This window comes from Camelus bactrianus, chromosome 20 (assembly GCF_048773025.1).
Source record: "Camelus bactrianus isolate YW-2024 breed Bactrian camel chromosome 20, ASM4877302v1, whole genome shotgun sequence".
NCBI lineage: Eukaryota > Metazoa > Chordata > Mammalia > Artiodactyla > Camelidae > Camelus > Camelus bactrianus.
In genome coordinates, this window is record NC_133558.1 from 28,822,166 (window position 1) to 28,835,913 (window position 13,748).

Consider the following 13,748-nt stretch of genomic DNA (forward strand, 5'->3'; position numbering starts at 1 on the left):
GCAAGGTGTTAATACACAAACCGGTGGGAATGTAAATTAGTATACCACTTTAGAAAACTATTTGTTTCTGTCGATGAAAACTGAAAATATACACACCTTATAAACCAGAAATTCTATGCCTACATGTAGGATTCTATTCCTATCTGAGAGAAATTATGTATACACCAAAAGACATTTACAAGAATGTTAACAGCAGCACTACTTGTAATAAAAAAAAAAAAAAAAAAGTTGGAAACTACCCAAAAGTCCATCAGTGCTAAATGGATAAATGAGTTACAGCATATTCACAATGGATACCATACGAGCAATGAGAATAAACAAACTACAACTACATGCAATACCATGGATGATCTCACAAATATAATACTGAGCAAGAGAAGCCAAGACACAAAAGAATACATGCTTCTAATGACATTTATTAAAGCTCAAAAAACCAGGCAAAATGTTAAAAGTCAGAAGCGTGGTTGCCCTGGAGGGGCAGGTAATGACTGGGAAGAGGTGCTGGGTGATGCTGATTACATGGAGCTGTACACTTCGTCAAAATTCATCTACCCGCACTCAGAATTTGTGTCCTTTTCTTGTGTATATTTGTGCCCTTACATTATATTTAAAGATAAAATCTACTACAAAAACAAGGCAAAACTCTAGCAGCTCCAGCTGCACACTACTCAAGGACTCTAACTGCTCCCTGAGCACAGTCAACATTTTTCAAAATACCTTTTGATTGATTTTGGGATTTTCCAAAAGCAATGAACTCAGAAAAATATCAAGATGACAACCATCCTGTCTCCTTGCCCAAGGATGAACCCTGCTTCCAGGTCTAGGTTCTCACCACATATAAAGTCTATGAGTCTGTTGCCATCTGACTTCATTGCTTTCATATTTCTCTAAGCTACACGAGAACCTTTTGCTTTTAAAAACATCAATATGGAAACAAACCTTTCCTTGACTAAATATTTTACTACCCTCTCAACATGCAAGCCATATTTCTTTATTCTTTCCTCCTTTTGAAATCAGAACAAAATATTGTCTATTTCTACAAACACATCCACAGTGACAACTCTTTCAGACACTCCAGTCCTCGAATTTGGTCAACATTAACTTAAAACCTTTGATTCTCAAGCTCATGGTCCAGGGTGTCTATTGCCAGCAGAGCATCTGAGACATGAGTGATTTGATTTGCCCAGTTGAGACTCTGTTCTTACACCCTGGGCAAGAGGCCAAAAGGCAGCAGAACAGGGCTCTAACCTGGTCAGAAACACAGATGTGAAAAGCAATCAAATTTTGCTTTAGCCAGTAAAAACTGATTCTGTCCAAGGCCTCTCTTTTACCGTATAGAACACCCATTCCTGAATCATCAGACAAATATTAAATAATCAACAAGCCTAGACTTGGCCTACTTCTACCACTTGAATATGTTAGCTCACGATTTTGAACAGTGATTCTGAATCTTTAATGTACACACAAACAACCTAGGGATCTTGTTAAAATGCAGATTCTGATTTAGTATGTCTGGGGTGGAACTCTAACTCTGCATTTGAAACAAGCTCTCAGGTGATTACTGCCGGTCTGAGAAGTAAAGACCTAGGACACTGAGGTGCAACATTTATCACGCCTGCCTTCGGCATGTTCAGCCACCAGATGTTTGGTCCATTTGGGATCAGAGTCACTACCGATAAATTCAGATTAGCTCATCTGAATACCTAGCCCAGAGGAGCACCACTACAGAAAGAAACTATCCTGCTCCCAATGAACAATTCCTTTAGTGGCAAAAATTTAGACCAAATAAAACTTAAAGTAAAAGGTAGGACTGAAGTGTAAAGAAGTAAAAGAACACAAAGGTGGCCTCAAATGAGAAAAACTATTTTGAGATTAGCCCCTGTGTGTTCACTTGGAATGCAAGACTTACACAAGTGAGAGCTAATGCTATTTTTAAAAAGGAGAGAACTCCTCTAGAAAGAAACAAAATCCAGTCCCTCAGTTACCACCATATGAGCTAAAGAAATACAAATTAAACTTTTAAGATTTTTGGGTAAAAAACTGAAATGTAACAGAAAAAAATTCTGACTCACCTTATAAGGGCAAGCAAATTGTCAAGAAGCTTCAGAATCTGTTCTGTGCAGGGGTTACGGAAGACTGGATTTCCAGTGGGTGTATAACCCACCACAAATCCCCCAGCTTTGGCCTCCTCTAGGTCAGTGGGCCAGCAAGTTCGCTTCACAACACCCAGAATGCTATACACACAAAAGCTCATCTATAGAAAAACATAAAAATGAAAGGTAAACATAAAAGGGGAAGAAAAGACCAAAGATATTTACAAGATTATGGCAAAAGTGAGACAGAGGCCAGAGAAGGAAAAGACCCCCATTCCCTACCACAAATCCCCTCGTTTAAGGTCAAGTCCAAGAGGGAACCTTTCACTGCCACCTTCAGGACCAGTGGTAGGCTCTAGAAGCTTCCCTTTCATGAGGATGTCCTTCCAGTGACCTTCGTGCAGGGCCCCAATTAGAAGGTGGCTTGAACATGCTTCAAAACAGCATTTACTTTGCCAACATCTCATTTTGTTTTTGTGTTGGTCTTGCACCCTCCAGCTTAGGCCTTCATAGATTTTGCCCTAATCCTCACTCACAGTACTTTCAACCACGTGACCACTTGCCAGGTTAGTAAGACTTGCCGTAACGGAGCCGGAAACAATGCTTGTTTGAACAGCAAAGAACTGAAAAAAATTTCAGGTTTGCCAAGTCAGGCCAATATTTAGGATTTGCATGCCAGAGAGCAAAGGCAGGGAGAAGTCGCTCTGCTGACCAAGTTCTGACCGACTTCCTCACTACACCTGCAGTCCTCTGAGCTACTGAGAGATCCTTAAAGTCAAAAAATTGACCTCACAGAAAAGACCACCTGCTCTGCTATGAGAACTCAAGAATTCAAGACTCACAAAGAAAAGAAAGGAGACACTTGAGGAAGTGGAGACTCTCAGATTTCTCACTCAAACAGAAAAAACATAAACTTACAAGAAACTTGATCAATGACAACACCCAACTACCCGTGGCCAATGCAACTTCCCATCCCCAGGACAGGCTTACTCACTCGTGCACGGTTTAAGCCACAGGGATCCTCCAGGCCAGGCTCACAGCTCTTCCGATCTGCACCCACATAGGCTATAAAAGCATCAACATCTGATAGCACTCTGAAGGTTGGCGGGGGAAAGACAAGTTACACCATGATTTTCAGCAAGGACAGTTTCTTCCACAAAAGCTAATAAGCTGTGATTATTTGACCCCCAAAGAGGAGTAGTTACAGTGAGAGGAGTCTAATCATATTAATTGTTGGCTGTCATGTGAAGGTTTATTAAACTTCTCTTCCCACTTCTAAATGTTATCAGCAACGCTTTAAGAATCAAAAAGGACGCAAGCCTGAGAATGCTCTGGAGGCCCAGCTGGGCATCTGTGCAGCTCCCACCGTGCAGGGCCCCTCCTGGCTGCACTCGTTTTACATGTGCTGGTGCTGCACCCAGACACCACAGCAAACGTCAGGCTGTGGCCTCCTGACACATACTCTCCATTTTCACTCATTTCTTCTCCATTCCCACACCTCTGTAGAGCAAGGTGATATTTCCCACAATTCACCCCACAAGACCTTCAGATAGCACTGATAGTGCCATTACACCTCGATATCCTTACACCCCAACCTTGGGCACAGCTGCCGGAACAGAATGGGTACTTAAGTGCAGTGAAGACCAAGGGCACAGGGTCTCCTCTACCTGTGCATGTCTTCAGAAAGCCAGATACCGGCCACGGGTGCCATCAGCTCCTCTAGGAACACCTTCTGACGCTCGTAGTTCTTGAACTGGTTGCTGATGAGAACCAGGGCTTCCATGAGGGCACACTTCTCCATCTGTGTCAGGAGCAGCTCATTGGAGAGGAGCTGCTTCACATGGCTATACAGCATGTCAAAATTGGGCTGCATTTCACAAAGAAAAAAACACCAGAGGTGGCGGAGGTTGGATTTTCAGGGGATGGTGGGTCACTCAAGCAAGGTGAAAAGAGGATAAAGACATCCCCAGGAAAGTCAGGGGCCTGTAAGACTGGCGCTTAGTAATTTAGTTGTAATGCTCTTCTTTTGCCTGAACAAGCAAGGTAACTTGGGCAGAAGGTGGTTCTTTTCTTGAAAATTTGGGTAACTGCACTTTCCCACTCCACAATTGTGAAAACCATCAATTATTTTTTTTTTCTACAAGTTCTACAGTATCTTCATGGACAAAGATCAGTTTGTTTTTTATACATCTATATATGGGGGGGGTGGACAGAAAGACAGACAAGTAACTGCTATGTGTTCAGAGAAGAAATTTTGGGTTAATTTGTTACCTAAATTTCTAGTACTAAATTTCTTACAGAAGCCCTCCAAAAAAGATTGGGGTTTGATCTGGCTTCTCTCAATACTGGGCACATCATTTGGCAGTGGTGGTTAAGAACATCACATAGTAAAGAGGTATACACTGACAGGGAAAACTTGGTCACCCATATGGAAGAGAACTACTCATTTTGAGGGAATATATTTGTATTGTTTTGTTTTTAAATTGAAGTATAGTTGATTTGCCAGGTTGTGTTAAATATCTGCATTTTTAACTCCACTAAGTAGGAGAGGAAGACACCAACTCCAGGATACTTATACTAACACTTAACCTAAGCAAATCTAAAGTTCCTAGTTTCCCTTTATGTGAGGTATAATTAGGGATGGGTTTACAGAGAAATATACACAAACTCAGCAGGTCTCAGTGGCTACATGACCAGAGTCCAGGGCTTACCAGCACAAGCTGGGGGTAGTCACGACACATCTTGATGATGGAGGAACAAGCATGTCTCCGCACATTCCTCACCGCCCGGGTCCTTGGAGCCTGGGAAGAGATATTCAGAAATTTGAGGACACATTTAATATGGTTTACAGAAGCTGCAGAGAATCATGTAAATATCTCCTTCAGAGGCAAATTCACAATTTTCACAGCTGTGGGAGTATAATGAAGTGACATTCATAGTCACCATGAATCCACATGCTGTTTACCCTAGAGTATCTCCAGTGAAAAGAACCCCATCATACGACTGTCTCCTGCCTTTCTTAACCCCTTTTGCTTATTAAAAAATCTAGACTAAGTGTCGGGTGTTCATATTTTTATTCTTAAGAAGTTAGAATTTGTAGATTGAATGGTCTTACCTTACTTTCTTCAATGGTTTCAAAAGTGACAGATGAAAATAGCTAAGAGCAAAGAAAAAAGGTCACTCACTCATCAGTGCCAAATGCATAAAGTATTTTTAAATAGTCATAAAGTTTCCAACAAAATTCCCAAAGTGTAAACAAAATAACAAAAATACTTTCAACTGGTGTTACAAAGTTTCAGATGTTCATTTTCTCAGATAACTCTACAAGAGGCTTGAGATGCACAATTTTACCATCAAACATTTTACAAAGATAAAGATCACAGAAACCCAGAACAATCCAGGCCATCACCCAAACACTCAGCCATGGTGACATCCCTCATCTCTCCACTTTTTATTAAAAGTTGAGTGGTCTGCCCTCCCTGATTCCATTTCATAACTTCCCATTTACTCCTTAACCCAATACAATGTGACTGCTGCTCTAGCCACTGCAATGGGATAACACTCCATCAAAGGTCTAATCGAGGAACCCAATGGACATTCTCTAATTCTTAGAGAATTTCTCTGGTAACAAGTGAATTTATCCATATTTTTGAAGTTCTTCTGGCCTTTGTAACACAACATTTTCTCATCTCTCTGGCCATCGCTTTCTTCTTTGAGGGCTCCTCCCGCAATGCTGGTGATCCCCAGGGTTCCCTGCCTGAGCCACACGTCTAACTCACATCTCTTCTTTGCTAAGGCTTCACCTCTACTACTTGCATTTCTATGATGGTGATGCCTCAATTTTATCTCATGATTTTCTAACTCTAGACCTTTAACCTCAAATAGCCAATTTATTGTGAGATGTCTCCACTTAAGACACTACACGGTATACTTCCAACCTAGTCTTCCAAAACAGAACTCACTCCTCTTCCTTACTGCCACTCATCTCCAGGGTTTTCACTCAGGTGGTGCTCCACCACCCAGTCACCTCAGCTGCACCCCGACACCTTTCCCAGTCTGATAGCACACTCTGATCCCCTCCTCAGGTATTCTTCTCCTCTTTTTGTGTGCATGTCTGTTAACTGCAGTGCCATGCGGGCACCTGTCCAGGTGCCATTCTTCCCAGACACAGCAGCACTGGAGGGTAATGCTTTCTCCTAGCATGGTGCCTGCTCCACAATATGTACTGAGTGAATATTTGATAAATGAATAAACAACTGTTGATTAGCTTGTCTCACATACTTACAAAAACAGTTACAAAAATAGTTAGCTTAGAAATGCCAAAATAAAGTTTACAAAGGAGAGGGAGTTTACCTTAGAGAAGACCTGGGGCAGGAACTCTGGTCTGTAAGTGACAAATGGAAAGAGTGCTGAGACGTTAGTGAGGACACAGGACAGGATGAGGGGATCCTTGGTGTCAAAGTTCAGGACCATCTGCAACAGCTCTATTCCGTCATTAACAGGAATTTCCTGTGATACAGACATGAGAAGGAGTTTGACGTGACTGATAACCACTTTCACTAAATTCCCTTTAGACTCTATAAATCTGGTGGCCACATATGTTTTTTAAAAAAATTTATCTTAATTTTTTTGGGGGGAGGAATAATTAGGTTATTTATTTACTTTAATGGAGGTACTGGGGGTTGAAACCAGGACGTTGTACATGCTAACACTGAGCTATACCCTCCCTGGCTACGTATGGTTCTATATATAGCTTTTTAACCCTTACAGTTGTAAGCACTAACCCATGTTATTAAATTTTTCATAAACGCCATTATTAGGGATGCCCTTATTGGGGATGTAGCATTTCCTCTTACTAGAAATTGAACAAACTCAGAATGCCATCATTTCAAACTGGAGTGAATATAAAAGCAGATGAAGTTAATAACTCCGAGACCTAATTTGTTAATATGCCACTTACGAGAAAAAGGACTATATCTCGCTTATCTTCAAGGGACTTAGATTCTACAACTAACCTAGCATACACCAAGATGAATTACCCCAAAATGAGTGATCCAATTATTTTAATCTAATTAACATAGTTAATATAATATATGCTGTTATCCAGTTAATTATATAATTACCTTTAACATTATAACAGAAGGATAATAGGTGACATGAAGTATAGAAAAACAAGATCTACTCAGATTACTCAGGAATATTCTGGTTTATCATAAATTGAAAAGGATGCTTAATGGCAAATACCTCTTAAGATTTTCCAATTCAAGGTCTCCATCACTGTTCTCCCTGTGGTTCATTGCACTATCAGGCTCATCTTATTATCCCCTTAAAATGAACACTAAACATGGTGAGGCTTAGTCAGCAAGACCTAATTTGGGTCCCAGCTCTGCTGTTTATTAGCTACTTGAACTTGAGGATGTCATTTACCCTCTCTGAATCTGTTTCCTCTTCTGTAAGACACACATCCACAGGTTCCTCTATCCCTCCGCCAATTTTAGAAAGACCAAAAATATTATGCAATCAGCATGGGAAACAATTACTTACTTCTTTATCTAGTGTTCGAAACATCTGGTTGATTACACTTTCCAGGAAAAAAGTCATGGCTTCCCACTGTACAAATGAAGGTGAGAAGATGGAGCAGAGCCTGCCTTCTCCAGTTCCAGCTGTAGGAGAACAGGATTTTAAAACACACACAGACACACACACACACTTATCAACACTGTAAGATCACAGAAGACACAGATACAATGGAGCCTTAGAAACCACTAGGTAATTTCACAGTTGAAGGAGCAGGGTAACCTAACCTCTCTCAGCCTGGGAAAAGAAAAGGACAAATAGCAGAGAGGGTCCCTATCCTGCCTCAATCTCTAACAAAGAGCTGTCTGAATGCACCTCTGTAAGCCTGGTCTGCGAAACCCCATTTTGAGTACTGAATGAGAATATAGACATAAGCATTAAAAACAGTGCCTGGCCAATCAGAGGCAGTTGAGAAATACTAATTTATCCCTTCCTTCCCTTTTATAATCTGTTCATGGGAATCTAAATAAGATACCTAAGAATCCTTCCAACATCCTTATATTTTGGATATAAGATACAAAATGCTGCTTCACATCCAGCATTGTCATGACAAGTGCAAGGGCCATGTGTAGAGAACTGTGCCCCCTCCAAGTTCACAAGCATCATCAAAGCCCATCACTTAAACAGCAAGGCCCAGACAAAACGATTTACAAAAAAATTACTTTTCTTGCTTCCATTCAGTGCTCACATTTACTAGCTTCATCCTGGTGCAACATATTTGGGCCTCCACAAACTTATTCAAGTTACGAGATACCAGGGACCCATAGTCAATTGTGAAAACACAATACTGAATGTTAAATCCCGTGACTATCAAGTCACTAGTGTTCCTTGGTAATTAACCATAAGTGTGGAGATTTTCTAAAGCAGCGACTTACACCCTCTCCTGTTTTATTAATCCTCTTATCCACATGCACTAATAAGATGACAGAAAGAAGACACGGAGTACAGAGAAGTTATCTGGCTTATGCTTTTGGGTCAAGTGGGGTTATTTCGATTTTAAGTAAAGTGGCGTTTCCCAAAGGCTCTGAGGTGCTGAGTGACTTGGGAAGTCCCTGCACTGCTCCCAGTGTGCCTGACTAACAAGTCATTCTTCCTGAGTTTCAGAGTAATGCTATGCAAGAACTTGGTTGAAAAGCTTTAAAAATTAGGTCTAAACGTGAAACTTGTTAAAATGGTGCCTGAAGTGAAGTAATAAAGTCAACAATAAACAATTGGTTGACTCTGTTAGAAAAGAAAAATGAAGGCAAAACTGATAGGGTCACGGTTTTACCCCAAGATAAAGAGAGTCTGGCATAACTGGTGACAAAATTTGGTGTTATATCCTGCTTTCTCTGCCTTTGTGTGTGTATGAAAAGGCTCCCTCCCCAGGATGGAACTGGGGAGTGGGCAAAGCTGTTTTTGAACACTATTAGTATACTGTTTGGAAATGTGGTTCAGAGGTTTATTTCTATGTACAGTTTTGATAAAATACTTCACTAATGTTCAGGAAAAAACAAAAACAAAAACAAAAACAAAAACAAAACTTACAGTTCATGGATCCGGTATCAATAGATGTTGAGAGCTGATACTTTAGCCACTCCCCAGCCATCTGGAAGCTAGTCTTGGGATCCAAGCGACATGCTAACCTCATTACCTCTCCTTGTTGGGCCCGAGAGGCTGCCAAGAGAAGGACGTGTATCAATAACCTGCATATAACAGGCACTTAATGTTTATTCATTTATTCATCTCGGGGAAAATGTTCAAAGAAACTGTTTTGCAGACTTGCACTTTGAATCTAACAAATGTTCAGTAAAGCTTCATTAACAAATCTAGAAATTTTCAAAAATAAATTCTCTATAAGGAGTTGACACACCAGCTAGACTCTAAAAGTGGCAAACTAAAAGTGGTCTCCCATTTCTGCTGGCATTAAAAGGAGATGAGGTTGGTACAGATGTAAAATGGTACAGCTGCTGAGGAACAGTCTGGCAGTTCCTCAAAATATTAAATGTGGAATTACCGTATGATCCAGTAATTCCCTTTCTAGGCATATATCCAAGAAAAATAAAAATATGTCCACTCGAAAACTTGTATACACATGTTATGACAGCATTATTCTTAATAGCCAAGAAGTGGGAACAACTCAAATAGCTATCAATTTATCAATGGATGAATAAAATGTGGTATATATCCATACAATGAAATACTATTGGCAATAAAAAGAAATGAATTACTGATACATGCGAGAACACAGATGAATTCTAAAAACATTATGCTAAGAGAAAGAAGGCGTTACCAAAGACAACACATTATATGATTCCATTTATATGAAATGTTCAGAATAGGTGAAATAGAGAAACGGAAAGTGGATTAGTGGTTTCTCAGGGCTGAGAGGGATTTAGGGATTTGGGGAGGACTGCTGATAGGTACAGGGTTTCTTACAGTCATAAAAATGTCCTACCACTGATTGTGGTGGTGGTTGTACAACTCTGAAAACACCAAAAAATCCCAGTGAATTGTATGCTCTAAACGAGTGAACTACGCAGTAAATGAATTACCTCTCAATAAAGCTGTTACTAAAGAAAAAAAGGGCAGGGACCAAGGTACAGAAAACTTAAAACAGAAATAGGATACATGGGTTTTTCTTCTCTTTTTTAGAAGAACTGCAAAGTAAGATGGTATTTAAATCTAATTAAAAAAAAGAAAAAAATTCTAGTGCCTTACATTCCATTACCATCTCTAACATTAATGTCTAAAAGCTGTGTGTGAGTGTGTATTAGGAGAGAATGCTATGCCTGGAATCAGAGCAAGCCCAGCACCCACTGCCATGTGCCACTGGAGATTAAACAGGCTGCTATCCAGATCTGGGGCTCTTTAATATAGAACCCCAAGCTCTTGCACCGTAACACTAGCTGCCATTCTGAGACTGTTGGGAGAAGTTCCAGGCCAATTCACTCACAGTTGAAGAAAGCATTGAAGTCCTCATCACTATCAAAATCAAATCGAGAGTACTCACAGCTGGGGCTGTCTGTTTTAGAAGGAAAGCCCATCTGGAAAAAGAAAGATAATTGGGGTAGGGGATGAAAACAGACCTACCGAAAGAGTCTTAAACTCCAGGAGCTGAAACACTTCTAATTTGTTTAAGAAGAGTTAAGGGTTTGCAGGAGATATTTTATGATAAATAACTGCTTCCGGTCTACCCCAAGTCCACAATTTGCTCCCAGTTGGAATAATCCTGAGAGTGGTAGAAAAGAGAACCAGTTTCTCAGGGAAAATTAAATTCTGGAATTCATTTAAGGTCTTTGAATACAAAGATGTCTCAAGACAAAGTGCTAATACAGCATGCAATTAAGTAGAACAGTTGAGACTCACTTCTTAAACACTGAACCCTGGCAATAAGTATGGAACTTTGTATGTTTCATTCAAAAAGTACTCAAGACCCTTACGGCAGAGAACTAGAACATGGTGTGCTACGTGCTAGGTGAATTCCTTGAGGAAACAAGGGGACTCCTGAATGAGTCCTATTCTCTGATTTTACAAATCAAGACGAAACACCTGCCAGCTCCCAGAGCCTTGAGCAGATGTCAGGGAATTCATTGGCAACTCTCTGCTAAGGTAGTGAGCAACCTGCTTCCACTCTCCCTCCCTGCTCATTCACCTTCCTGACTCTCACTTGACCTTCAGCAACTATCAGATTCTTCTAGGAATCTCCTCGACTCCCCCTTCTTTCTGCTTTTAGCCTCTGAAAAGCAATGATCACATTATATGATCATGGTCACTGCTCTTGTCCTATCACTTCTTTCTCCTGGCACCTTACCCAACACTTGGCATGTAAGTGCTCCAAAATATGAACAAGTAGATACAGTAACCAGTACGGACTGCTTTCTTCTTGAGGAATAAGAGACTAATGTGCCTAAGGAAGGGATCTTAGTGACCAAGCCAGGGCTGTCAATGGTGCCATCTAAGTCTTATGATGTGTATTCACCTACATTTCACATTTTAGATTCCCACTTCATACCTTGACCAAGTTAGTCATAGAAGCACGAAGATACTTTGGTATTATTGCTAACAACAAAGGGTCACGAGATAGGATCTCATGCCGGAAGAGGGCTCCCCAAGTCATCTGAGTTGAAGAGCGTAGAAACTAAAGAGAAAAGGAAAAAACTGAGTTTAAGGATTCTGGTTTTATGTAACAAAGACTACTACTTAGCTCAGCAATTATCCACTATATTTTTCATGGAGACAAATCTCTGTAATACTTGGCCCACACTACAGTACTTTGGTAATCACTGCTCACTATGGACTGTATGTTAATAAGACAGACTGTGGGTCAGGTGCAATTCCTGGAGTATGAGCTGAACTCTACCACTTTCTCTTTTAAGCAAGAAAGGATATAGGACCCTCAGGTTGATATCACAAGGAAAATCTTGGATTGGATCAAATACATTTTATAATAACACAATTAATCAGACTTGTGTTTATCTTTAGTAGCAAATCACCTAAGACACACCTCACATCTATTATCAGCATGATGTTACCTGAGGGGTAACTGCAATGCTTAGCTCAGGAAGACTCAGTAATTCTCTTAATGAAATGCCACTATATAGTTATTTCCTAGAGCTTTAAGAGTCATGTTTTACATGTGAGCTGCTAATTACTTCAGGCCATAGTGCTTGATTTTAATTTATCTAACTAAAATTTTGAGAAGTTGCCTCCATGAGTTTACCTGACTTGGATGGGTTGTGAAAGCAAGAAAAGATTCCAAGTATTTTCCGAAGTTTGTTGGTGTTTCTACATCTGAATCCACACCCTGTAGGAGGACAAAAAGACCACCAGCATTAATGATGCTGATGGAGAGGTGAGGGTGGGGAGTGTGAGGAGTGTGAGGAGTGGAGTAACAAATACAGTAACACACCCTCAAACATTTCAGTTCTTGAAGGACTTTATACTTCCTTGTGGCCTGAGGAAGGCATCATTTCAAGGGCTAGAAACAGCAAAGCTTATTTACCTCCTTAATCATCATCACTAAAACCTATTCTAGCATCAAACAGTAAAATAAGAGTATTCATTTCAGAAATTTCAGAAAGAAATCTGTATTATTTCTTTAGACCTGGTCTATTCACATCTCTGTGACCCAACCTATTAAATAATCACTTGATGGTATACATTTTATATCTGAAGTTCTATCCTGTCTAACCACTCAAGCCACCACAAAAAGGCATAATATCAAAAGCAAATGTCTGTACCAATATCCTATCTTTCAACGGGTAAGAATGAGTATTAAATATCTCCCTACAGAAGCTATTTCACGGTCAATCAGACTAAAATTTTCTTTTACGATCCTATAATATATCCTTTAAATTTGAGAAAAGGGTTCTTTACTCAAATCCATAGTGCTTCATGATCTAATAGGACTCTAAAGGATAACGCACTCGGCAGACTAAAGTTTTGCAAGCACCAAAATGTACAAGAATAGTAATATTGACTTTATGCAATAACAGATGTGGATGTCTACCACTCATATTAATAATCTATAGAATTATATGAAATAATCTGTAGGCCAATGCCCCATCAGGCTAAAACCAATGGCACGTGTCACCCCTTATACAAATGTAACTTTCTAATCTCTCTCCTCAAATGGCCTTGAAATTTGCCAGAAACTGCTTACCAGCAATGCACACAGCTGATTGCCCAGAGCACACAACACCTGACAGAGTCTCTTCAGGAAGACGTAGTGTTTTTCTACCAAGCCCCCTCCATCAGCAGTCCTGTGACACGAGAAAACAGTGTGATTAGCTGCACAAGAGCACCAGAGTCCCGTCAAATGGAGCCGTACGTGGTCTGTGCTTCGACATTCAAATTTTAGTTGATTTTTTTTAACATTTTTTATTGATTTATAATCATTTTACAATGTTGTGTCAAATTCCAGTGTTCAGCACAATTTTTCAGTTATTCATGGACAAATTTTAGTTGATTTTAAAGTTAAAAAAACCAAAAAACAAAACCAGCCCCAAAGCCTCCAACCAAACACTGACATTGATGAGGAATAGGGTTCAATGCAATTTTACCCTTCAGGAGACATTTTAATTTTGGGTATTATAT

The 13,748-nt window shown here is 40.0% G+C and overlaps 1 protein-coding gene across 2 annotated transcripts in view; it reads right to left on the minus strand.

The window, feature by feature from the left end:
* The window catches only part of XPO5 (exportin 5), a 40,686-nt gene that overhangs the window by 13,408 nt on the left and 13,530 nt on the right, over window positions 1–13,748 (minus strand). For both annotated transcript variants that reach the window (XM_010973800.3, XM_045509332.2), the window contains 12 exons: window positions 13,315–13,414; window positions 12,373–12,456; window positions 11,665–11,790; window positions 10,606–10,696; window positions 9,198–9,326; window positions 7,638–7,756; window positions 6,447–6,602; window positions 5,209–5,250; window positions 4,805–4,894; window positions 3,761–3,960; window positions 3,088–3,187; window positions 2,073–2,254 (listed from right to left, as the gene is read on the minus strand). In XM_010973800.3, coding sequence (XP_010972102.2) covers window positions 2,073–2,254; window positions 3,088–3,187; window positions 3,761–3,960; window positions 4,805–4,894; window positions 5,209–5,250; window positions 6,447–6,602; window positions 7,638–7,756; window positions 9,198–9,326; window positions 10,606–10,696; window positions 11,665–11,790; window positions 12,373–12,456; window positions 13,315–13,414 — 1,419 coding nt within the window. The remainder of the gene's footprint in view (window positions 1–2,072; window positions 2,255–3,087; window positions 3,188–3,760; window positions 3,961–4,804; window positions 4,895–5,208; window positions 5,251–6,446; window positions 6,603–7,637; window positions 7,757–9,197; window positions 9,327–10,605; window positions 10,697–11,664; window positions 11,791–12,372; window positions 12,457–13,314; window positions 13,415–13,748) is intronic.